The following is a 26,895-nucleotide window of genomic DNA, read 5'->3' as shown; positions in this document are numbered from 1 at the left end:
ACCGGCGCCCAAAATTGCACACAATACTCCAAGTGTGGTCTGACTAGTGATTTGTACAGAGGGAGAATGATGTTTTCATCTCGTGCCCCCAGACCTCTTCTAATGCATCCCATCACCCTATTTGCTTTGGTGGCTGCTGCCTGACACTGGGCACTCCAATTTAGATTCTTATTCACTAAGATGCCTAAGTCTTTTTCCATGTCTGATTTCCCCAGCAGTTTCCCATTTAGTAAGTAATCGTAGCATCTGTTTCTCCTTCCCATGTGCATAACCTTACACTTATCTGTGTTAAACCTCATTTGCCATTTTTCAGCCCAATTCTCCAATTTACTCAAATCCATCTGTAGTTGCAAACTGTCCTCCTTTGTGTTAACTACCTTACATAGTTTTGTATCATCTGCAAATACTGATATTTTACTCTGTAAACCATCCACCAGATCATTAATAAATATATTAAATAGTAGGGGGCCCAATACAGACCCCTGTGGCATCCCACTAGTAACCCTGGCCCAATCTGAGTATGCGCCATTAATAACCACTCTTTGTTTTCTACCACTAAGCCAGCTACCTACCCATCTACACACATTTTCCCCGAGCCCAAGCTTTCTCATTTTACTTAGCAGTCTTTTATGTGGGACAGTGTCAAATGCTTTACCGAAGTCGAGATAAATGACATCCAATGATTCTCCTCGGTCCATGTGAGAGCTTACATCGTCATAGAAGCTGATCAGGTTAGTTTGACAGGAGCGATCCTTCATAAATCCATGTTGATATGGAGTTAAACAGTTATTAACATTGAGACATTCCATAATAGTATCCCTTAAAAACCCTTCAAACATTTTAGTGGAGAAAAAAGTGGAGAAAAAGTGGAGAAAAAGTGGAGCATAAGAGGAGAAAAAGTGTAGATTAAGAGGAGAAAAAGTGGAGAAAAAGTGGAGCATAAGAGGAGAAAAAGTGGAGAAAAAAGTGGAGAAAAAGTGGAGAAAAAGTGGAGCATAAGAGGAGAAAAAGTGGAGAAAAAGTGGAGCATAAGAGGAGAAAAAGTGGAGAAAAAAGTGGAGAAAAAGTGGAGAAAAAGTGGAGAAAAAGGGGAGAAAAAGGGGAGCATAAGAGGAGAAAAAGTGGAGAAAAAGTGGAGCATAAGAGGAGAAAAAGTGGAGAAAAAAGTGGAGAAAAAGTGGAGAAAAAGTGGAGAAAAAGTGGAGATTAAGAGGAGAAAAAGTGGAGAAAAAGTGGAGCATAAGAGGAGAAAAAGTGGAGAAAAAAGTGGAGAAAAAGTGGAGAAAAAGGGGAGCATAAGAGGAGAAAAAGTGGAGAAAAAGTGGAGAAAAAAGTGGAGAAAAAAGTGGAGAAAAAGTGGAGCATAAGAGGAGAAAAAGTGGAGAAAAAAGTGGAGAAAAAAGTGGAGAAAAAGTGGAGAAAAAGTGGAGAAAAAGTGGAGAAAAAGTGGAGCATAAGAGGAGAAAAAGTGGAGAAAAAGTGGAGCATAAGAGGAGAAAAAGTGGAGAAAAAAGTGGAGAAAAAAGTGGAGAAAAAGTGGAGAAAAAGTGGAGCATAAGAGGAGAAAAAGTGGATAAAAAGTGGAGAAAAAAGTGGAGAAAAAGTGGAGAAAAAGTGGAGCATAAGAGGAGAAAAAGTGGAGAAAAAAGTGGAGAAAAAGTGGAGAAAAAGTGGAGAAAAAGTGGAGCATAAGAGGAGAAAATGTGGAGAAAAAGTGGAGAAAAAAGTGGAGAAAAAGTGGAGCATAAGAGGAGAAAATGTGGAGAAAAAGTGGAGAAAAAAGTGGAGAAAAAAGTGGAGAAAAAGTGGAGAAAAAGTGTAGAAAAAGTGGAGCATAAGAGGAGAAAAAGTGTAGAAAAAGTGGAGCATAAGAGGAGAAAAAGTGGAGAAAAAAGTGGAGAAAAAGTGGAGAAAAAGTGGAGCATAAGAGGAGAAAAAGTGGAAAAAAGTGGAGAAAAAGTGGAGCATAAGAGGAGAAAAAGTGGAGAAAAAAGTGGAGAAAAAGTGGAGAAAAAGTGGAGAATAAGAGGAGAAAAAGTGGAGATTAAGAGGGGAAAAAGTGGAGAAAAAATGGAGCATAAGAGGAGAAAAAGTGGAGAAAAAAGTGGAGAAAAAGTGGAGAAAAAGTGGAGAAAAAGTGGAGAAAAAGAGGAGAAAAAGTGGAGATTAAGAGGAGAAAAAGTGGAGAAAAAGTGGAGCATAAGAGGAGAAAAAGTGGAGAAAAAAGTGGAGAAAAAGTGGAGAAAAAGTGGAGCATAAGAGGAGAAAAAGTGGAGAAAAAGTGGAGAAAAAGTGGAGCATAAGAGGAGAAAAAGTGGAGAAAAAAGTGGAGAAAAAGTGGAGAAAAAGTGGAGAAAAAGTGGAGAAAAAGTGGAGAATAAGAGGAGAAAAAGTGGAGATTAAGAGGGGAAAAAGTGGAGAAAAAGTGGAGCATAAGAGGAGAAAAAGTGGAGAAAAAGTGGAGAAAAAGTGGAGAAAAAGTGGAGAAAAAGTGGATAAAAAAGTGGAGAAAAAGTGGAGAAAAAGTGGAGAAAAAGTGGAGCATAAGAGGAGAAAAAGTGGAGATTAAGAGATGAAAAAGTGGAGAAAAAGTGGAGCATAAGAGAAAAAGTGGAGAAAAAGTGGAGAAAAAGTGGAGAAAAAGTGGAGAAAAAGTGGAGAAAAAGTGGAGAAAAAGTGGAGCATAAGAGGAGAAAAAGTGGAGAAAAAAGTGGAGAAAAAGTGGAGCATAAGAGGAGAAAAAGTGGAGAAAAAAGTGGAGAAAAAGTGGAGCATAAGAGGAGAAAAAGTGGAGAAAAAGTGGAGAAAAAGTGGAGCATAAGAGGAGAAAAAGTGGAGAAAAAGTGGAGCATAAGAGGAGAAAAAGTGGAGAAAAAAGTGGAGAAAAAGTGGAGCATAAGAGGAGAAAAAGTGGAGAAAAAAGTGGAGAAAAAGTGGAGCATAAGAGGAGAAAAAGTGGAGAAAAAGTGGAGAAAAAGTGGAGAAAAAGTGGAGCATAAGAGGAGAAAAAGTGGAGAAAAAAGTGGGGAAAAAGTGGAGAAAAAGTGGAGAAAAAGTGGAGAAAAAGTGGAGCATAAGAGGAGAAAAAGTGGAGAAAAAGGGGAGAAAAAAATGGAGAAAAAGTGGAGAAAAAAGTGGAGAAAAAGTGGAGCATAAGAGGAGAAAAAGTGGAGAAAAAAGTGGAGAAAAAGTGGAGAAAAAGTGGAGAAAAAGTGGAGAAAAAGTGGAGCATAAGAGGAGAAAAAGTGGAGAAAAAGTGGAGAAAAAAGTGGAGAAAAAGTGGAGAAAAAGTGGAGAAAAAGTGGAGAAAAAGTGGAGATTAAAAGGAGAAAAAGTGGAGAAAAAGTGGAGCATAAGAGGAGAAAAAGTGGAGAAAAAAGTGGAGAAAAAGTGGAGAAAAAGTGGAGCATAAGAGGAGAAAAAGTGGAGAAAAAGTGGAGAAAAAGTGGAGCATAAGAGGAGAAAAAGTGGAGAAAAAAGTGGAGAAAAAGTGGAGAAAAAGTGGAGAAAAAGTGGAGCATAAGAGGAGAAAAAGTGGAGATTAAGAGGGGAAAAAGTGGAGAAAAAAATGGAGAAAAAGTGGAGAAAAAAATGGAGAAAAAGTGGAACACCCTTTGGTACCTTTCATGTGGCACTAAGGGGTGCTTAGCTTTGTATTTAGCCAAAAAAATGAAAAAAAAATGACGTAGGGTTCCCCCTAGTTTTGTAGCCAGCTAGGGTAAAGCAGACGGCTGCAGCCTGCAGACCACAGCTGGCAACCTCACCTTGGCTGGTAATCCAAAACTGAGGGCACCCCACGCTGTTATTTTAAATTAAATAAATAATTAAAAAAAAAAACACGTAGGGGTCCCCCAAAATTGGATCACCAGCCAAGGTAAAGCAGACAGCTGGGGCCTGATATTCTCAGACTAGGGAGGTCCATGGTTATTGGAATCTCCCCAGCCTAAAAATAGCAGGCCGCAGCCGCCCCAGAAGTGGCGCATCCATTAGATGCGCCAATCCTGGTGTTTCGCCCCAGCTCATCCCGCGCCCTGGTGCGGTGGCAAACGGGGTAATATATGGGGTTAATACCAGATGTGTAATGTCACCTGGCATCAAGCCCTGGGGTTGGTGAGGTCAGGCGTCTATCAGATACCCGACATCACCAACCCAGTCAGTAATAAAAAAAAATAGACGACAAACACATTTTTATTTGAAAAAACACTCCCCAAAACATTCCCTCTTTAACCAATTTATTAGATTGAAAAACAAATCCAGGTCTGCTGTAATCCAAGGGGTTGCCATGACGATCTACACTGTCCCAGTCAATGAAGAGCAGGATGTTCCCCATTGGCTGGGAGAGCAATGCAGTGACCTGAGCTAACATCAATGGGTCAGCCCAGGTCACTGCAGGGGGTGACAAGTGCTGCTGTCAGCGAGGTACATTACCTGCGCTGATCTCCAGCACTGCCGACAGCCCCTGTCACTGAGTTCAATGACCGGCGCCTTCCCCTCAAGTATCGCGAGAGGTCCGTGACGTCACCGCTAGTCAGTCTCGGGTCGGAAGCGAGAGGTGATGTGACAAGCGGCGGCCATGGAGGACAGTGACAGCGCTGAGGTCGGGATGGCGGGACTTCATCACCGCAGGTAAGCCGAGCGGGCGGGGGGGGTTTGTGTGTGTGTGTGTCTGTGTGTGTGTGTGTGTATATGTGTACATGCCGCGGGCAGGAGGGGGCGGAGTGAGCTGAACGGGGAAGTGTGGGCTTCCTGCACGTAACTAAGATAAACATTGGGTTACTAACCAAAGCGCTTTGCTTGGATACCCGATGTTTATCTTGGTTACCAGCTTGCGGCAGGCTGCCAGCAATGGCTCCTGCTCACTGTAGCTGTAAAAAGCCCTGCTTTTTGCTGCTAGAACCGTTCTCGAACGTATCTAGAACTATCGAGCTTTTGCAAAAAGCTCGAGTTCTAGTTCGATCTCGAACAGCCCCAAAAATCACTCGAGCCCCGAACTGGAGAACCGCGAACCGCGAACCGCGCTCAACTCTAGTAATGTGTTTTTTTTTTTACTGTTTACTAGAAATTCATGGTGGCCACGTGTAATTTGGTGTGACACCATGAATTTCGGGCTTAGTACCATCTGAGAATAGAAATCTGGTATTAACCCCTTTATTACCCAGTGTGCCACCGCCACCAGGGCTGTTAGACGAACCGGGTAAAGCGCCTGGAAATGGTGCTAAGAAAAAATGCACCACTTCCAATGGCGGCTGCAGGCTGCCAAGAATTCTAGGCACCCAGCTGCCTGGCTTTACCTGACTGGCGATCAAAATACGGAGGGAGCCCATGCATTTTTTTTATTATTTTTTTAAATAATTAAATTAAAAAAATTAATGGGCTTCTGTTGTGAATGTCAGTTATGCTTTAGCTGCTGATAAACTGTGGAAAAAGAAGCGCAATAGGGTCTTACCCCGGTAGCAAGGGGGGGATGAAGAGGGGTGGTATTACTCACCTATAGGGGTTGTGAAAGTCACAACTCCTATAACAGCATGTAAGTTACTCCAAGCCACGGCAGCAGTCCCCAAATTGGCAGATAACAGAGAGTAGTAGAACAGGGTGTCCAAGCCGTGCCAATGACTAGCCGATCATGAAGATTGTAGATTAATGTTGCTTTTATTCAATGCACAGGTCAACGTGTTTTGGGAGACACAGCTTCCTTCTTCAGGACAGACTGGCATGAAACATTAATCATTTGATGTTTCTTGCCAGTCTGTCCTGAGGAAGGGAGCTGTGTCTCCCGAAACGCGTTGACCTGTGCATTGAATGAAAGCATCATTAATCTACAATCTTCATGATCGGCTAGTCATTGGCGCGGCTTGGACACCCTATTCTACTACTCTCTGTTATATGCTTTGGCTGCTGGGAGGCTCCCTCTTGTGGCCAGGAATGGTTTGGACATAGACCAGGTGTGTTGAGCAATGGGCGTTTCCATTGCTAACTCTGCTTATTTAAATCTTAGTCTGATAGCAGGCTATGCCGGATGTCAGTTGTTCTTTGTTCACCAGCCTGCTTCATTCTGCTCCACACCACTTCTACCCCAGATAAGTGCTTTGCTCTTTATTTTGTTTGGTTCTTTTACTCTTATCTGAGTTTGTCATTTGCTGTGGTTGTTTTCAGCCTTTTTGCATGCAGGGATCTTCCCTCTCAGTTGTTTAGCTGGGAAACTCCCTGCAGTTATGTTTGAAGTATTGCTCCTATTAGGCCATGTGTTTGTGGCTTTTTGAATTTGTAATGATTCCTGTTTTCTGTTCATTGGTATGACAAAAGCGCCTGGTATAGGATGGAGTGCAGATCTGAGGGCCTTTTTGTACTATCAGGAATTTGGAATTTTGCAGGGTTATTCTCTGGCCACCATCAGCCTCTTTGCTGTCCTTTCCTATTTTAGTCAGTGGGGGCCTCACCTTTTGCTAATACTATCATCTGTGTATTGTGTTTTCCTATATCACCGCAGTGTTTGAATGTGGGGGGCTTGCATCTTTCCTTCCTTTTGGATAGCTAGTTCTCCAGCTGGGTTCGCGGTGCACAGGATGTTAGTTCACCCCTCGGCTACTTCTAGTTGTGATGGTTAGTAAGGCGATGGCGGCCAGATTAGTTGCCAATGCTCTTGTCACCTTTTACCAATGATTTATGGTGGTCTTCCATGGTTCCGGATCATAACAGGCTTCCCTGTATTTTGAATGCCAGCCAAGGTAAAGCCAGGCAGATAGGGGTGGCATCCCGCAGCCATCCGCTTTATCTGCGCTGAGAATCAAAAATACCGCGGAGCGCTGTCATTTATTTTAATGATTTCTTTTTATACAACTATTTTGTGTGTACATATACTGTATACAGTTTACATATAGTACACAATATATAGTTGTATAAACGTAAATCCTTAAAAACATGATGTAGCGCTCCATGGTATTTTTGATTCTCAGCGCAGATAGTGGATGGCTACAGGCTACTACCCCCATATGCCTGGCTTTACCTTGGCTGGCAATCAAAATACCGGAAGCCCATTAATGTTTTTTTTAAATATTTTAAAAAATATTAAAAAAAAATATGTGGGCCCTGCCATTTTTTGATCGCCAGCCAGGTAAAACCAGGCAGCTGAGGGCTGGGATTCTCTACAGCCCGCAGCCACCCCTGTAAAAGGCGCATTGTTTCTTAGTGCTATTTCCAGGTGCTCTACCCAGCTCATCCAGCGGCCCTGATAGCTGTGGCATGCTGGGTAATAAAAAGGTTAATACCAGCTTTGTATACTCAGTTGGTACTAAGCCTAGAAGATGAGATTACTGTGGAAAGATAAGGCGCAAATAGGGTCTTACCCGGTATACACGTGGAAGTGAATACTGGCAGGTACACTCACCTGGTTTGGTTGTGCCAGTCACAACCCCTTTCAAAGCTTGTAAATCACGATATGATGGTGTGGGAGGCAGCGGTCCCGCGGTGAAGAGACAGTTCAAAAAGTATAGGAAAGCAGGTTGATATACCGCGCCACACCACAGAAGTCAAAAATGTTAAAAGTAAATCCCTTTTTCTTTATTTTCACAGGTCTACGTGTTTCAGGGACATATCCGTCCCCTTCCTCAGGACAATGTACAGAAAATACTATCTACTATGTACATTGTCCTGAGAAAGGGGACGGATATGTCCCTGAAACGCGTAGACCTGTGAAAGTAAAGAAAAAGGGATTTACTTTTAACATTTTTGACTTCTGTGGTGTGGCGCGGTATATCAACCTGCTTTCCTATACTTTTTGAACTGACTAATTGGTACTAAAAACACAAAAACCTGAGCTGAAACAATGTTCAGTAAACATGCAACATTAAGCATGTGAATTGCAGCCTTAAGACTAGAAAAAACCAAGGAGAAAAATAGTATGAAAAATACCCTGAATATAAATAAATAAATTGCAAGTGCTTAATAACAGGGTACTTAGTGTATACATTTTTGCAAAAAGGTAAAAAGCTGTCTCACCTCGTCACGGTGTACCCATCTGAGACAGTCCCTAACCTACTGAAGTTAAAAACATTATCAATACCTGACTTGTGTCATGTCAGAACTCCAATATGGATGGTGGCAAGTGGTTAGCTGTGTCCCAGATAAAATACACAGCAAGGTGAGACGCAATCAGCTGTTCAGTCTCAGTACTAGGAGGGCTGCACCCCCAACTTGCAACCAAGCAAGAAAACATACAAAAAACACAAAAACCTGAGCTGAAACAATGTTCAGTAAACATGCAACATTAAGCATGTGAATTGCAGCCTTAAGACTAGAAAAAACCAAGGAGAAAAATAGTATGAAAAATACCCTGAATATAAATAAATAAATTGCAAGTGCTTAATAACAGGGTACTTAGTGTATACATTTTTGCAAAAAGGTAAAAAGCTGTCTCACCTCGTCACGGTGTACCCATCTGAGACAGTCCCTAACCTACTGAAGTTAAAAACATTATCAATACCTGACTTGTGTCATGTCAGAACTCCAATATGGATGGTGGCAAGTGGTTAGCTGTGTCCCAGATAAAATACACAGCAAGGTGAGACGCAATCAGCTGTTCAGTCTCAGTACTAGGAGGGCTGCACCCCCAACTTGCAACCAAGCAAGAAAACATACAAAAAACACAAAAACCTGAGCTGAAACAATGTTCAGTAAACATGCAACATTAAGCATGTGAATTGCAGCCTTAAGACTAGAAAAAACCAAGGAGAAAAATAGTATGAAAAATACCCTGAATATAAATAAATAAATTGCAAGTGCTTAATAACAGGGTACTTAGTGTATACATTTTTGCAAAAAGGTAAAAAGCTGTCTCACCTCGTCACGGTGTACCCATCTGAGACAGTCCCTAACCTACTGAAGTTAAAAACATTATCAATACCTGACTTGTGTCATGTCAGAACTCCAATATGGATGGTGGCAAGTGGTTAGCTGTGTCCCAGATAAAATACACAGCAAGGTGAGACGCAATCAGCTGTTCAGTCTCAATACTAGGAGGGCTGCACCCCCAACTTGCAACCAAGCAAGAAAACATACAAAAAACACAAAAACCTGAGCTGAAACAATGTTCAGTAAACATGCAACATTAAGCATGTGAATTGCAGCCTTAAGACTAGAAAAAACCAAGGAGAAAAATAGTATGAAAAATACCCTGAATATAAATAAATAAATTGCAAGTGCTTAATAACAGGGTACTTAGTGTATACATTTTTGCAAAAAGGTAAAAAGCTGTCTCACCTCGTCACGGTGTACCCATCTGAGACAGTCCCTAACCTACTGAAGTTAAAAACATTATCAATACCTGACTTGTGTCATGTCAGAACTCCAATATGGATGGTGGCAAGTGGTTAGCTGTGTCCCAGATAAAATACACAGCAAAGTGAGACGCAATCAGCTGTTCAGTCTCAGTACTAGGAGGGCTGCACCCCCAACTTGCAACCAAGCAAGAAAACATACAAAAAACACAAAAACCTGAGCTGAAACTATGTTCAGTAAACATGCAACATTAAGCATGTGAATTGCAGCCTTAAGACTAGAAAAAACCAAGGAGAAAAATAGTATGAAAAATACCCTGAATATAAATAAATAAATTGCAAGTGCTTAATAACAGGGTACTTAGTGTATACATTTTTGCAAAAAGGTAAAAAGCTGTCTCACCTCGTCACGGTGTACCCATCTGAGACAGTCCCTAACCTACTGAAGTTAAAAACATTATCAATACCTGACTTGTGTCATGTCAGAACTCCAATATGGATGGTGGCAAGTGGTTAGCTGTGTCCCAGATAAAATACACAGCAAGGTGAGACGCAATCAGCTGTTCAGTCTGTTTTCTTGCTTGGTTGCAAGTTGGGGGTGCAGCCCTCCTAGTACTGAGACTGAACAGCTGATTGCGTCTCACCTTGCTGTGTATTTTATCTGGGACACAGCTAACCACTTGCCACCATCCATATTGGAGTTCTGACATGACACAAGTCAGGTATTGATAATGTTTTTAACTTCAGTAGGTTAGGGACTGTCTCAGATGGGTACACCGTGACGAGGTGAGACAGCTTTTTACCTTTTTGCAAAAATGTATACACTAAGTACCCTGTTATTAAGCACTTGCAATTTATTTATTTATATTCAGGGTATTTTTCATACTATTTTTCTCCTTGGTTTTTTCTAGTCTTAAGGCTGCAATTCACATGCTTAATGTTGCATGTTTACTGAACATAGTTTCAGCTCAGGTTTTTGTGTTTTTTGTATGTTTTCTTGCTTGGTTGCAAGTTGGGGGTGCAGCCCTCCTAGTACTGAGACTGAACAGCTGATTGCGTCTCACCTTGCTGTGTATTTTATCTGGGACACAGCTAACCACTTGCCACCATCCATATTGGAGTTCTGACATGACACAAGTCAGGTATTGATAATGTTTTTAACTTCAGTAGGTTAGGGACTGTCTCAGATGGGTACACCGTGACGAGGTGAGACAGCTTTTTACCTTTTTGCAAAAATGTATACACTAAGTACCCTGTTATTAAGCACTTGCAATTTATTTATTTATATTCAGGGTATTTTTCATACTATTTTTCTCCTTGGTTTTTTCTAGTCTTAAGGCTGCAATTCACATGCTTAATGTTGCATGTTTACTGAACATTGTTTCAGCTCAGGTTTTTGTGTTTTTTGTATGTTTTCTTGCTTGGTTGCAAGTTGGGGGTGCAGCCCTCCTAGTACTGAGACTGAACAGCTGATTGCGTCTCACCTTGCTGTGTATTTTATCTGGGACACAGCTAACCACTTGCCACCATCCATATTGGAGTTCTGACATGACACAAGTCAGGTATTGATAATGTTTTTAACTTCAGTAGGTTAGGGACTGTCTCAGATGGGTACACCGTGACGAGGTGAGACAGCTTTTTACCTTTTTGCAAAAATGTATACACTAAGTACCCTGTTATTAAGCACTTGCAATTTATTTATTTATATTCAGGGTATTTTTCATACTATTTTTCTCCTTGGTTTTTTCTAATTGGTACTAAGGATGGAATTCATGGTGTCACACCAAACTAGACGTGGCCACCATGAATATCTAGTAAACAGTAAAAAAACACAACACAGAGAACATTTTTTTTAATTACAACTAAAACAAAAAAAAACATTTAGAGACTCCATCTTTATTATAAAAAAAAATCCTTAGTCCGACGTAGTCCACAGGGAGAGCCATGTTAACTCTGCTTAATTACTCTGTAAAGACAAGCGTCTTTGCACAGTGTGTGAAGCAGAGTTGACTTTGCTGTCCCTGTGGATTACGTGAGACTAAGGATCTTTTCATAATAAAGATTGAGTCTCTAACTTTTTTTTTTTGTTTTATTTCTAATAAAAAAAAATTTCTATGAGTTGTTTTTTTTTACTGTTTCCTAGAAATTCATGGTGGCCATGTCTAATTTGGTGTGACTCAATAAATTTCGGACTTACTACCATCTGAAAACACAAAGCTGATATTAACCCCTTTATTACCCAGCGTGCCATCGCCATCAGGGCCGCTGGATGAGCCGAGTAACGCACCTGTAAAGGGCGCTAAGAAACAATGCACCATTTACAGGGGCGGCTGCGGGCTGCCAAGAACCACAGCCCCCAGATGACTGGCTTACCTGACTGGAGATCAAAATACAGTGAAGCCCAATTTTTTTACTTTTTTTTTAGTTATTTAAAAAAATAAATAAAAAATGTGTTGGCTCCCGCTGCATTTTCTATTGCTGGCTAAGAGTAACCTAAGCAGCTTCTGGCTGCTAACCCCCACTGCTTGGTGTTACCTTCACTGTCAATGGAAAATCCAGGGAAACCCTTTTTTTTAAGTTCATTGCCAAAAAACTAAAAAACGTGGGCTTCACCATATTTTTGTATGCTAGCCAGGTACAGCAGGCAGGTACGGGCTGCCCCTAACCCCCAGCTGCCTATGTGTACCCAGCTGGGAACCAAAAATATAGGGAAGCTCTTTTTTAATTATTTCATGAATAATTAAAAAAAAAACAAAACGACGTGGTTTGTCGAATTTTTCCTGCCAGGTACAACTAGGCAGCTGGGGATTGGAATCCGCAGCGCAGGGTGGCCCAAGCTTTCTGGACCCCCACCCCACTTCCAATTGCAGTCCACAGCCACCCCAGAAAATGGCACTTTCATAGATGCGCCATCTTCTGGCACTATATCCAACTTTTCCAGAGGCCCTGGTGCTAGGTGGCACGCAGGGTAATAAGGGGTTAATACCAGCTTTGTTTTGCCAGCTGGTATTAAGACCGAGATTCTTAATCTCAGGCCAAGTTTGATCCGCCCATTAAGAATTTCCAATAAAGGGTTAAAAAAGACCACACAGAGAAAAAATACTTTATTAGAAATAAATACACAGACACACTTAGGGACTCCATCTTTATTAATCCCTCTCACCCCTCCACGATACTGGTCTTCTGTCTTCTGTCATCAATCTAGCTCCGCTATATCAGACAGCACAGTGGGAGGGAGAACGCTGCTGCTCTCCGTGCTGTGTAATCGAGCAGAGGCTGCGGGTTGGTAAGCGGTGACGTCATCGCTGCCACCATTGCCATAGTAACCTAACGAGCGGATTACTATAGCAATAGTGATCTCCGATCACCTGATTTCCAGCGCCGCTATTCATCACCAGCTGTGGCATTAGTGTGTGGCAGCCAATCACTGCATGTGGGCTGACTCTGTAAAGAGCGCCAACATGCAGGGAGGGGGAGCAAAGTATGTGCCCAGTGCTCGATGAGTATACCGAATACTGAGATGCTCGGGCAAGCACGTTGTACCGGCGAGATGCAATGACAGTACAGGACCTTGCATGACGTCATAGCCATTTGACCGGCCTGTAACTAACGAGGTAATACAACATTCACATGTGACTGGTCACATGGCTATGATGTCACGGAAGGTCCTATCATCACGATGGTTACCGGGAGGGCACAGCGATGATCGGATGCAGAAGCGACGGGAGACAGAGTCTGCAGGACGCGTCGCAGGACTTGTAAGTTAAATGACAATGTTTATTATTAACTATATTCTTTATTTTGCAGCTTTCCCCGCCCCATCCCATAACTGTAAAGTCCAAGTTCGGTGTTTGGACGTAAGTTCGTGTTATCTTAGAACCCGAACTCGATCGATTCTTTACAAAACGTTCAGGCTAGGCTCCCGAACAAGAACATCGGGGGGTTCGCCCATCACTACTATAGACGTATTTCTCTTCAAAATCTGCCATAAAAATATTTGCATATGATGGTTCTACATTGGATCCCATGGCCGTGCCCCTTTTCTGAATATAATATTGGTCTTAAAAAATTATTGGTAAGAACAATCTCCAAAATGTCAATGCAAAACTTAACTTCTGCAATAGAAAAATCAGTACGGGAATTAAGAAAATCCCTAATGGCCGTAATGCAACTCGAATGTTCGATGTTAGTGTATAAACTATTTACATCCATGGTAGCTAGGATGCAATGTAAGGGAATATCTTGTAGATTCTTCAATTTAAGAAGAAAATCTGAGGTATCTTTTAAGAAAGATGGAGTATGAAAAGTCAAAGGTGGGAATATTTTTTCCAACATGATGGAGAGTAATGAAAGAATTGAATGCGTAAAGGCTACTATTGGGCAGCCTCGTGGTGTTTGTAGGTTTTCGTGTATTTTAGGTAGAACCTAAAATACTGGGGTCACTGGATGGGTATATATTAGAAATTCTGCCAATTTATTGTCAATTATTCCATCTTTTTGGGCATCCGAAACCACTTTTTTTTTATCTTTAATGTGATCTTACTAGTGGGATTCTTTGGAATGGGAGTATAAGTCATTGAATCATTGAGTTGTCAGTGAATTTCTGCAATGTAAAAAGCCCTGTCCATAACCCCCTTTGTCAGCGGGTTTTATTATTTCCTAGTTATTTCTAAGAGTCTTAAGAGCACGGGATTTTTCACAGGAAAGGTTGTGTTTCAGGTGATAGTTCCCACAACCAATCTGATTTATGGTGTGTTGTATATCCCTCTTAACCAAAGAAATGTATGTTTCTATGGGATGGTAAGTGTGTGGAGGGGAGTATGTACTGTGGATATGGAGGTCAAGATTTTTTTTAAGGTAAATTTGTTATCAAAGATAGGTGAAGTATTGGGAGTGATATCACTCCTTCTGGTCAAGAAGTGGGCCTTAAGTCTTATAGTTCTGAAAAACCGATTCAACTCCTGATCAACAGTAAAAGTGTTGAAAGTACTGTAGGTATAGGACAAAAGGAAAGACTCCTTTGTAGTAATGAAATTTCAGGTGGAGAAAGGTTATAGGATGAAATATTATACAATATGTTGTCATCCTGCCTACCTGGGACCGAGTGAAGACTCTGCTCATGTTGTCTGTTATGCCTCGTGCCCCTCCTCGTTTTCCTCTATATGAGCGATTTCAGCGTTGGTCTAAAAAAGAACTTGTCTTGAGGGTCCCTGCTTGTTGTCGGAGCTGGTAGAGGTGGAGAGGTAGTCACAACAATATGTTCTGTTGGATCTGGAGGCATCTGTAAATTGCCATCTCTAAACTTGATTTTTCAAATAATCTTCTTGATCCCTGTTGAATTTGTCCCCTTTTTGTTTGCCTGAAGATGGGTCCTTAAGTTAGTGATGACCTTGTTGGTGCATGTTTTTATGCAGTTGATTTCTTTAGTCATGGCGGTGTTAGTGAGCTGTTCCTCAATTGAGTTGATCTGGGAAGTTATATCTCTGAGTTCCTTCTGCAAAAAAATTATGGTTAATACAATCAAGTCCATAGAGCATTTGTTGAGTATACTTTAAAATTTTGAAAAATTATCATAATTATCCTGAAACAAAGTAGGTTTAAAAGAGACTCTTAAACCTCAGGGGATGTTTTGGACTTTACAATATTCCGCGAGAGTGGCACAATGGAGATCCAGTGCTGTTTGAAGTCTTAGTATCCGTTTGTAATCCCGGGAGCTACCTTACTTTCTCTTACTCTTTGATTGACAGTTCTGTTTAGTAGCAGAGCTGTACTATTAGGGTACAGTTCCACTTGCATACAAATAATCACTCCGATACTCGTCCCGAAATGTGGGACAATTGACATGCGTATGGTCTTGCGTATGTCAATGCAAGTGCGCATTTTTTTTCTCTTAGCATCCCTATGACATGCGAGTGCTATGCAAGTGTGTAGGTTTTTCTCACCTAGCATTTGTGTGACATGCGTATGCCATCCATATGACATGCGTATGTAATGTCTTGCAATATTTTTCTTGCACCCATAGACTTGCATTTACAAGTCTAGTGCGATCTACGCAGCCATGCACAACATGCTACGATTTGATCCTCAGCACGATTATAGCTGAGGAAAAAATAGCAGAAGGACACTGCCTGATTGATTAACACTGGTGTGAGTGCAATCTGATGTTTTATCAGATTGCATACGTCTGTGAAAATCATAAGTGGAATCGTACCCTTAGTAGAACTCTAAAGCTGGGTTCACACATAGCGACAGTGACAACGACGTCGGTGTTACGTCACCATTTTCTGTGACGCAACAGCGACCTTGTAAGTTGCTGTTATGATCGCTGCTTAGCTGTCAAACACAGCAGACGCAGCAGCGATCATAACGACACGCGTCGCTGTGCTACATGTGCAGAGAGCAGGGAGCCGAGCACACTGCTTAGCACTGGCTCCCTGCACGCCTAGCTACAGTACACATCGGGTTAATTACCCTTTGTGTACTGCAGCTACATGTGCAGAGAGCAAGGAGCTGACACTGGCAGCGAGAGCGGCGGATGCTGGTAACGAAGGTAAATATCGGGTAACCAAGGAAAGGTCTTCCCTTGGTTACCTGATGTTTACCCTGGTTACAGCTTACCGCAGGCTGCCAGATGCCGGCTCCTGCTCCCTGCTCGCTTCATTTCATCACTCTCTCGCTGTCACACACAGCGATGTGTGCGTCACAGCGGGAGAGCGACGACCAAAAAATGAAGCTGGACATTCAGCAACGACCGGCGACCTCACAGCCGGGGCCAGGTCGTTGCTGGACAACACACACAGCGACAACGACGGGACATCGCTGCAACGTCATAGAAAATGGTGACGTAGCAGCGACGTCGTTGTCGTCATTGCTGTGTGTGACACCACCCTAAAGCTCAGGAAAGGTTCTGCTGTAACACAAACAGCTATCAGTGTTTTGTTCTGAGTATACACTGTTATCACTAGAAATAACAGAGCATTTGAAGAAGCACTCTGCTCAGGACAGTGAGACTCAAGAGCCGCAATTAGGAGATCTAGGAAAAATGTGGAGCTAGTGATTTTGCTAAATTTACATTAGCAGCTATTCAGATGCTGAGAGAGAAGTTGAAGTAAGTGGACAGTTAACTGCTGTATAAATATCAGTTGGCTGGAGAGACCTGATTGGAATGGTAACAGTTAACCTCTCTCCTGGAATGTAATTACAGTACACTGGGGAAACATAAGTTACACATTATTTTTTGATAAAAGCTGTCATTGTAGGAGAATGGCAGCTGCTAGAAAAAATAGTTGATTGCAAACTTGCTTTATTCATGCTGTCTAAATAAGTAAATCAATTTAATAACTTGAAAGTACCCCTTTAAGACATCTCTGGTTTACATATTTACATGACCTAAAATTAGGACTAAGTGTTTTTTTTGTTTTGTTTTTTACTTATACAGATTAAAGGTAAAGTTCAAGACAATATGAAACATTTGTTTGATAATACTACAAGTAATATGACTGATGGGCTTTGGTGAGTCATTTTAGCTTAACTGTGTTTGTATTTTTCTACCTAAACTTGTCCTCACTCATGGAGACTTTATTGTTTTTAGAATATGCCAGGAGAAAAAAGTAGCAGCTATTGACATGCTAGCTGTGATGTCAGCATAGTGTACTAGTTACAGATGAATAAATCTATCAAGATTCATATTCTCCAAATTGCATGGATTTTGGAGGGAAATTTGATTTGCAGAAAAGTTATTCTCTCCGAATTGTATATTCCTTATTATGCTTTGGGATCTTTACATCTTTCCAAAGACCAAAAAGTAATAAATATGGAATGTAAAAAGCCAAATATACAGATACTCATTTCACAGCTCCTCTGCCCCGCTATTTCTGCAGCTTGTGGTCCAGTCCTTGGTGCCACTTCTTTTCCAGTTACCCTGATTGCACTTCAACTAGAGCTTGTACATAACTAAGGAGGCGGGAATAGTATTGTCGTCAGGTCACGATGTGTGTCGGCAAGGCTGAGGCCTAGTAAAGGTTTAAGTCCTGGCCTGGAATGAGGAGGCCAAAGTGAATTCACCCAAGAGGGAAATTAATAAAAAGGTGCTGAGGCTAACAGTGGTACAGATGAGGCATTAGTTATTTTCTAAACGTTTACATGACCCGCTAGGGTTCAACAAAATGAAACCCTATTCTTTGACACCCATAATGGGCCTATGTAAATGAGTTACTTTGCTGTATATAGTCAATTATGTTGTAGAAGTGGTGAGCATAAAAATCTGCTACTTGATAGTCTCTTTTTTAACACTAGAACTACTGGACTCGTGACACCTATATAGAAATACATAGTGCAAAGTAGTCAAAATGACTACCTCAGTAGTTCTAGTGTTAAGCTTCATGTGATATTTATATTTTCTGCTTTGTCATTTATTGCAATAATTTGAACTTGTCTTGTTATTTGCTTCTCCACTAAATTTATGTTATTGATCTTTATATTTTATGTGGGTTTTTTTTCCCTAGGAACGAGGCTCATGACAACATAACAGCAATGTTCACAGCAAAATTTATTTATAGGGCAAATGTAACTATTGTTTTGTATCTAAATAATAAATTGTTGGATGATATTAGGAACAATTCTTCTCGAAGGAAACGTTCAACTGATAGCACAAATAAAATTGATGAATTTCCAATACTAATTGATTACGTAATTGAAGAAGAAAAATGTAAGTTTTCCTCAGTATCTGTAAACTGTTGGACAAATGTTCATATATTCTAAAATGTCAACGCTAACTGTTTTATGATACAGTGATTTCTTTAACTTATATATTAATCTGCTCTGTGTAATTTCATAATTTAAAAGATTTAAAAGACCAGAAAACGGACAAGATTTATCAATGTAATTTTTACAATGTTCTGGCTTAAAGATTGACATTTGACATGAACACTAGACTTCATTTCATTAATTCTATATTCATTAGTAGCTGGACCATATTCCCAAAAAGGTACGTTACATAGTTGTACACCAGTCTTCATGAATGTGCTCAGGAGCATAGATAGATAGATACATAGACCGACAGATTAACTGATAAATAGACCAATAGATAGACAAAGCAATAGACAGGCCAATTGATAGACCGATAGATAGACCGATAGATAGATAGATAGATATATCAGAAGCAGAACAGAAAGAAGAATAAACTATGTGGCACACTCTGTAGCACATCTTGACCACGCTACTAGCCACACCCCAAGCTACACCCATTCGTCAGTAAGGGACATTCAGCAGATGGCCCGGACTATTCATTCATTCATAGTTTTAGCAGCCAGCCCTTTCCCATTTTTATGTAGCTTTACTATATGATGTTGATTTTTTTGTGTCTGTAAGGCTGTGTTCACACGATGCATAAATATTGTGTTTTTATGTTTTCTGCAGGTTTCTGCTCCAAGCTACACAATAACAATCTTCTTTTGTTATTGCATTTTGAATGTATTTTTTATGCCTTTTCCCCATTATTTCATGTGTTTGGTGCAGATGTGAATCTGTGTTTTTAAGTGTTTGTATAGTACAGAAAAGCTTTCATTTTGCACTTAAAAAAGTAACTGCAGTTTTTATATGCTTTTTTTAAGCTACATGGAGAAAAAAAAGCACCAAACCGCAGAGTACAGCAGCGGCTATTCATGAAATCCACTTTACTTGAAAAGTTAAAAACAGCAAAATTTATAGGCAAAATTTACTCTACATGTGAATATGGACTTAATGTCCAAGCAAAGTGTGATGTGATTAGAGTTGAGCGCGGTTCGTGGTTCTCCAGTTCTAGGCTCGAGTGATTTTGAGGGCTGTTCGAGATCGAACTAGAACTCGAGCTTTTTGCAAAAGCTCGATAGTTCTAGATACGTTCGAGAACGGTTCTAGCAGCAAAAAGCAGGGCCTTTTACAGCTACAGTGTGCAGGAGCCATCGCTGGCAGCCTGCCAGAAGCTGGTAACCAAGATAAACATCGGGTATCCAACCAAAGCGCTTTGGTTAGTAACCCGATGTTTATCTTAGTTATGTGCAGGAAGCCCACACTTCCCCACTCAGCTCGCTCCGCCCCCTCCTGCCCGCGGCATGTACACACACACACACACACACACACACACACACACACACATGGTCCCGCTCGGCTTACCTGCGGTGATGAAGTCCCGCCATCCCGACCTCAGCGCTGTCACTTTCCTCCATGGCCGCTGCTTGTCACATCACCTCTCGCTTCCGACCCGAGACTGACTAGCGGTGACGTCACGGACCTCTCGCGATACTTGGTGTGAAGGCGCCGGTCATTGAACTCAGTGACAGGGCCTGTCAGTGTGCTGGAGATCAGCGCAGGTAATGTACCTCGCTGACAGCAGCACTTGTCATCCCCTGAAGTGACCTGGGCTGACCCATTGATGTTAGCTCAGGTCACTGCACTGCTCTCCCAGCCAATGGGGAACATCCTGCTCTTCATTGACTGGGACAGTGTGGATCGTCATGGCAACCCCTTGGATTACAGCAGACCTGGATTTGTTTTTCATTCTAATAAATTGGTTAAAGAGGGAATGTTTTGGGGAGTGTTTTTTCAAATAAAAATGTGTTTGTCGTCTATTTTTTTTTATTACTGACTGGGTTGGTGATGTCGGGTATCTGATAGACGCCTGACCTCACCAACCCCAGGGCTTGATGCCAGGTGACATTACACATCTGGTATTAACCCCATATATTACCCCGTTTGCCACCGCACCAGGGCGCGGGATCAGCTGGGGCGAAGCACCAGGATTGGCGCATCTAATTGATGCGCCATTTCTGGGGCGGCTGCGGCCTGCTATTTTTAGGCTGGGGAGAGTCCAATAACCATGGACCTTCCTAGTCTGAGAATATCAGGCCCCAGCTGTCTGCTTTACCTTGGCTGGTGATCCAATTTTGGGGGACCCCTACGTGTTTTTTTTTTTAAATTATTTATTTAATTTAAAATAACAGCTGGCTACAAAACTAGGGGGAACCCTACGTCATTTTTTTTTCATTTTTTTGGCTAAATACAAAGCTAAGCACCCCTTAGTGCCACATGAAAGGCACCAAAGGGTGCTCCACTTTTTCTCCACTTTTTCTCCATTTTTTCTCCATTTTTTTCTCCACTTTTTCTCCACTTTTTCTCCACTTTTTCTCTCCACTTTTTCTCTCCACTTTTTCTCCACTTTTTCTCCACTTTTTCTCCACTTTTTTCTCCATTTTTTCTCCACTTTTTATCCATTTTTTTCTCCACTTTTTCTCCACTATTTCTCCACTTTTTCTCCACTTTTTTCTCCACTTTTTATCCATTTTTTTCTCCACTTTTTCTCCACTTTTTCTCCACTTTTTCTCCACTTTTTCTCCACTTTTTCTCCATTTTTTTCTCCACTTTTTTTCTCCACTTTTTTTCTCCACTTTTTCTCCACTTTTTCTCCATTTTTTCTCCATTTTTTCTCCATTTTTTCTCCACTTTTTCTCCACTTTTTCTCCATTTTTTTCTCCACTTTTTGTCCACTTTTCTCCATTTTTTTCTCCACTTTTTCTCCATTTTTTTCTCCACTTTTTCTCCACTTTTTCTCCATTTTTTCTCCACTTTTTCTCCACTTTTTCTCTCCACTTTTTCCTCCACTTTTTCTCCACTTTTTCTCCACTTTTTCTCCACTTTTTCTCTCCACTTTTTCTCCACTTTTTCTCCATTTTTTCTCCACTTTTTCTCCATTTTTTTCTCCACTTTTTCTCCATTTTTTCTCCACTTTTTCTCCAATTTTTTCTCCACTTTTTCTCCACTTTTTCTCCACTTTTTTCTCCACTTTTTCTCCATTTTTTTCTCCATTTTTTCTCCACTTTTTCTCCACTTTTTATCCATTTTTTTCTCCACTTTTTCTCCACTTTTTCTCCACTTTTTCTCCATTTTTTCTCCACTTTTTCTCCACTTTTTCTCCATTTTTTTCTCCACTTTTTCTCCGTTCTTTTTCTATGGTCGGTCTACCCATTAGCTCTGCCATGCATACTGTAGCTCTACACCTACTGCACATGTTACTTTATGATTGACATCTCTTTCGTACCAGAGCTATCTAAGCCTACTCTGACCCCATATTTGTCATTACTATATTGTCCTTGTACTGTATTATGACATTTGTATCATGTGTTTCATTTCTTGCTGTGTTGCAATTTTTTTGCTGCATCCCAATTGTACCTCTACATTGTTCGAGTTTATGTTATTGTTCTCTCACTCTTATGTGATACTGAATAAAGGAAAGAAAAAAAGAAGAGAACAACGGGGCGCCAAATCTAAGTGTAGATGTATGGAAACACAGATTGTATGATCATACGAATTTTACACTCACCGTGCAGATTTCTTCTGTTTTCGCTAGTATGATCCGTGTAGTGGATCAACTCTCTTATTAATCCTCCAGTATGCAGCACGAATCCTCGGGAAAAACAATGAGAGTCCTGAACGGGTGCTCCCACGTGGGTAATGGAGTAAAGACAAAATCCCTTTCGGCGCTTCCGGAGGATAAATGGATTATCAGTGCAAGTTTGCAACAACTTCAAGAACAAGAGTTTATTAAGGGTTCAATAAAAAACGGACAATTACGGACAACGCGTTTCAGCTAACAAAAGCCTTCATCCAGGATGAAGGCTTTTGTTAGCTGAAACGCGTTGTCCGTAATTGTCCGTTTTTTATTGAACCCTTAATAAACTCTTGTTCTTGAAGTTGTTGCAAACTTGCACTGATAATCCATTTATCCTCCGGAAGCGCCGAAAGGGATTTTGTCTTTACTCTCTTATGTGATACTGATTATTGTCATTTTTCATGATTACATGCAGATAAGTCCAATCTGACGAAGGCTCAGGCCGAAACGTCATTTGTAACTTGTTTTGGACAAAAACATATATGCTTATGAAACATTTTTTTTTTCTTAATACGGACCAATAAAGAGTGATTTTGCATTACTATCCGTTGTGACTTACTGACTTAGTCTGGGAGATTTAGAGTGCCGAGGTTACTCACTAATTTTATCTATTATTACCTCTGAGCACCTATATACCAGTGAGCAGAGCTTCCTCTACAGTAGTTCTCCTGATTAGGCATGCCCTTACCTCATGAGCAGGGCATTGCAGCTTTGGTAGCAACCATTACGACATGGACGCTGCTGTGGACCCGAGAAGAGTGAGTGCAGATTCATTGCACCCACACTCCTCACATGAAGGGTCCGCACTCCTAGAAAATGGGGGATACGTTCCCTGAGTGTCTCCCCCCCATATTCTAGAGGGTCCAGAGTCGTCGTGGGACCCCTTTATTTTTTTTCTTACAATAAATTGGTGAAAGAGGAAATGTTTTGGGGACTGTTTTTTCAAATAAATTTCTTTTGTCGATTTTTTTTTTTTGTTAGTACTGATAGTTTATGATGTTGGGTATCTAATAGACGCCATGACATCACAAACTGCTGGGCTTGATCTCAGGTGACTTTACAGCTAGTATCAACCTGATTTATTACCCCGTTTGCCACTGCACCAGGGCACGGGATGAGCTGGGGTGAAGCGCCAGGATTGGCGCATCTAGTGTATGCGCCACGTCTGGGGTGCCTGCGGCCTGCTATTTTTAGGCTGTGAAGGCCCAATAACTATGGACCTTCCCCCCCTGAGAATACCAGACCACAGCTGTCCGCTTTACCTTGGCTGGTGATCCAATTTGGGGGGACCCTACTTTTATTGTGTAATTATTAATATTTATAAACTAATTATAAAAAAGAGCCTGAGGAGACCTCCTCATTGGATCCCCAACCACGGTAAAGCTGCCAGCTGTGGTTTTCAGGCTACAGCCGTCTGCTTTACCCTAGCTGGCTATCAAAAATGGGGGGACCCAACGTCATTTTTTTTTTAACTATTTTTTAAATAGAAAAAATTAATGGGCTTCCCTGTATTTTGATTGCCAACCAAGGTAACGGCAGGCAGATGGGGGTGGCAACCCATAGCTGTCTGCTTTATCTGCGCTGAGAATCAAAAATACCGCGGAGCGCTACGTCATTTTTTTAAAGATTTATTTTTACAGCACTGTGATGTCCAGCAATCAAAATACAGGGAAGCCCATTTTATTTTTAGTTATTTAAATAAATAATTAAAAAAAATATATATGGGCTCCCGCTGCATTTTTTGTATTGCTAGCTAAGGGTAATCCAAGCAGCTACTGGCTGCTAACCCCCACTGCTTGGTGTTACCTTCACTGGCAATGGAAAATCCAGGGAAGCATTTTTATTTTTTTTGCCAAAAAACTACAAAAAAAGGACGTGAGCTTCGCCATATTTTTGTATGCTAGCCAGGTATAGCAGGCAGGTGCTGGAAGAGTTGGATACAGCGCCAGAATATGTTACTTCTATGAAAATGCCATTTTCTGAGGCGGCTGCAGACTGCAATTCGCAGCAGTGGGGCCCAGAAAGCTCAGGCCAACCTGTGCTGCGGATTCCAATCCCCAGCTGCCTAGTTGTACCTGGCTGGACACAAAAATTGGGCGAAGCCTACGTCATTTGTTTTCTAATTATTTCATGAAATTCATGAAATAATAAAAAAAGGGCTTCCCTTTATTTTTGGTTCCCAGCCGGGTACAAATAGGCAACTGGGGGTTGGGGGCAGCCGTACCTGCCTGCTGTACCTGGCTAGCATACAAAAATATGGCGAAGCCCACATAATTTTTTCAGGGGGCAAAAAACTTCTGCATACAGTCCTGGATGGAGTATGCTGAGCATTGTAGTTCTGCAGCTGCTGTCTGTCTGTATGGAGAAGAGCAGACAGCAGCTGCAGAACTATAAGGCTCAGCATACTCCATCCAGGACTGTATGCAGAATTTTTTTGCCCACCAAAAAAATGACGTGGGCTTCGCCATATTTTTGTATGCTAGCCAGGTACAGCAGGCAGCCACGGGCTGCCTCCAACCCCCAGTTGCCTATTTGTACCCGGCTGGGAACCAAAAATATAGGGAAGCCCGTTTTTTTTTAATTATTTCACTTATTTCATGAAATAATTAAAAAACAAATGACGTGGGCTTCGCCCCATTTTTGTGTCCAGCCGGGTACAACTAGGCAGCTGGGGATTGGAATCCGCAGCACAGGTTAGCCCGAGGTTTCTGGGCGCCTCTGCTGCGGATTTCAGTCCGCAGCTGTCCCAGAAAATGGCGCTCTCATAGAAGCGCCATCATCTGGCGCTGTATCCAACTCTTCCAACAGCCCTGGAGCCGGGTGGCTTGTTGGGTAATCATGAGTTAATACTGGCTTTGTTTTACTAGCCAGTATTAAGCCGGAGATTCTTAATGTCAGGCACGTTTGACCCGGCCATTAAGAATCTCCAATAAAGGGTTAAAAAAAAACACCACACAGAGAAAAAATACTTTAATAGAAATAAATGCACAGACACATTAGAGACTCCATCTTTATTACCCCCTGTCAGCCCTCCATGATCCTGCTCTTCTGTCTTCTTTCTTTCTAGTGTAGTAGTAGTGACGATTGTAGTGAGGAAGGATGAGGTTCACCAGCTCATCACTTGGGGCTGGGGAACCTCATCCTCACTACAATCCTCACTAGTGTAGTAGTAGTGACGATTGCAGTGAGGATGAGGTGCACCAGCCCATCATGGGCTGGGGCACCTCATCCTCACTACAATCATCACTACAATCGGGAAGCAGCGTGCAGCCTTCACTCCGTGAGTGATCAGTGCTGCTAGCGGTAACAGCGGTAACGCTGACAGACGCATTACCATAGCAACGGTGCTCTCAGAGCCGCGGTTAGCGTTGACGTCACCGCTAACTGCGTTGCTATGGCAACGGTGATCTCCGTTAATGACCGGCTGTGTCAGCCGGTCCCTAACGGAACGGGGAGTCGACCGTGTGCTAGAGCATGTCGCCGGTACACGGCGATACACATATGTGCACCGTGTACCGAAGAGATGCTCTCGCAGGTCCTACATGACGCGTCATAGTCATGTGACCAGTCTGTAGCCAATGAGATAATAGCCACGTGACTGGTCACATGTATATTTTGACGTCACGATAGGTCCTGCTTCTCTGCTGGCAGTGCAGGTCACCGGGAGGATTAAGCGATCATCGGATGGAATAGCGGCAGGAGACAGAGTGCAGAAGGGATCGCGAGGACCGGTAAGTGTTATGGCAATGTTTATTAACTGTTTGTGTACATTTATAATGCATTTTTATGTGTTTGTGATTGCCTCCCATTATAGCCTATACGTTCGAGTTTGGTTCGTCGAACGTTCGACGAACCGAACTCGAACGGGACCCCCGTTCGGCGAACCGACCTCGAGCCGAACCGGGACCGGTTCGCTCATCTCTAGATGTGATTTCATGAAATCTAAATGCTGAGCATCTAAAGATGCTTCTGACCTGTCTGTTTTTTTCTTTTTTATGCTCTATAGACTTCTTTGTAGAGCCTTAAAAAATGCAAGAAAAAATGCCTTTGCATTTTTAAATGCAGAACAAAAGCTTTTCTGTAGTATTAAAATGCATTAAAAACCAGGATTCACATCTGCAACAAACATGTATCAAATATCGGGGAACGGCAAACATGCAATAATCAAGGAAGATTGTTATTGCGTTGTATAGTGGGGACACCTAGAGAAAAAACGTAGCATTTATGGTATGTGTGAACACGGCCTCAGCTTTACATCTTTATTACATTTATTATGGGTCACACCATGTTTTCATGCCATTTACAAATCCCCATAAATAATCTGATTGCTGTGTTTTTCAGGTTGTTACCCTTACAGGGACATAAAATATGTCCATGTTATTTAATGATTTGTGATATTTATTATTTTTTTAAAAAGCACATTAAAAATTACATTTTTTTTACTATTTTTAGTAATTTTATTAGAAGAATAAAAAATCTTTTAATCTCCCTCTTGAATACAGGACATGTTGATGCACTGCTCTGTACCATGGGTCTCTAAGTCCAGTGTAATCTTCCTGTGGACTCAGAGGTTGCAATGCAGCTTCAAGTATATTAAATCCTCTCTGTACAATCACCAGAGTCTTTGACTCAAAAGCAAGGGCTACTGCTGAAATGTTTAAAAGTTATTTCTCATTTTTTTATAGTAGTTTTATAGGAACAAAAAAAAATCTGACTTTTTCATCACCTAGGGACATGATATAGATATATCTATATAGCTGAATAATCTGCTTCTTGGTTACCCGCCTGCAGTACAGGTCATGATTACCAAATCATCCTTTACCTCACACCCCAGGAAGGGCTAAAGCTGCTATCTATGGGCAAAGAAAAGAGGAGAATTTAATTTATGCACTCCATTGAGAGGAGGTGGAGCTGGAAAGAATATTTAAAGTATGCACTGCACTGAAAGGAGGAGTTGAGACAAGAGCATTGAATAGCGGGACAGCGGGACTTTGCCCTCAAATCGGGCAGTCCCATTGCTTCGGGGACGATTGTGAGCTATGTCATAAGTGATTATGATATGAATATTTTGGCAGTAGACTCCAAAGTTCAACTTGGAAATTATGGGCGCCAATTCAAATTCTGTATTTGATATTACTCCCATTAATCATATGCCATTTATAATGCTAGTGGTTTTATATGACTTTGGGCTCATTAGAC

At 41.5% G+C, this 26,895-nt stretch overlaps 1 protein-coding gene across 1 annotated transcript in view; it reads left to right on the top strand.

Moving 5' to 3' along the window:
• Window positions 1-26,895, top strand: part of LOC142297263 (uncharacterized) — a 307,434-nt gene that overhangs the window by 273,933 nt on the left and 6,606 nt on the right. The window contains 2 exon segments of the mRNA XM_075341518.1: window positions 16,711-16,784; window positions 17,777-17,979. Coding sequence (XP_075197633.1) covers window positions 16,711-16,784; window positions 17,777-17,979 — 277 coding nt within the window.

Source organism: Anomaloglossus baeobatrachus, chromosome 3 (genome assembly GCF_048569485.1).
Source record: "Anomaloglossus baeobatrachus isolate aAnoBae1 chromosome 3, aAnoBae1.hap1, whole genome shotgun sequence".
NCBI lineage: Eukaryota > Metazoa > Chordata > Amphibia > Anura > Aromobatidae > Anomaloglossus > Anomaloglossus baeobatrachus.
This window is presented reverse-complemented; position numbering and strand designations above follow the sequence as displayed.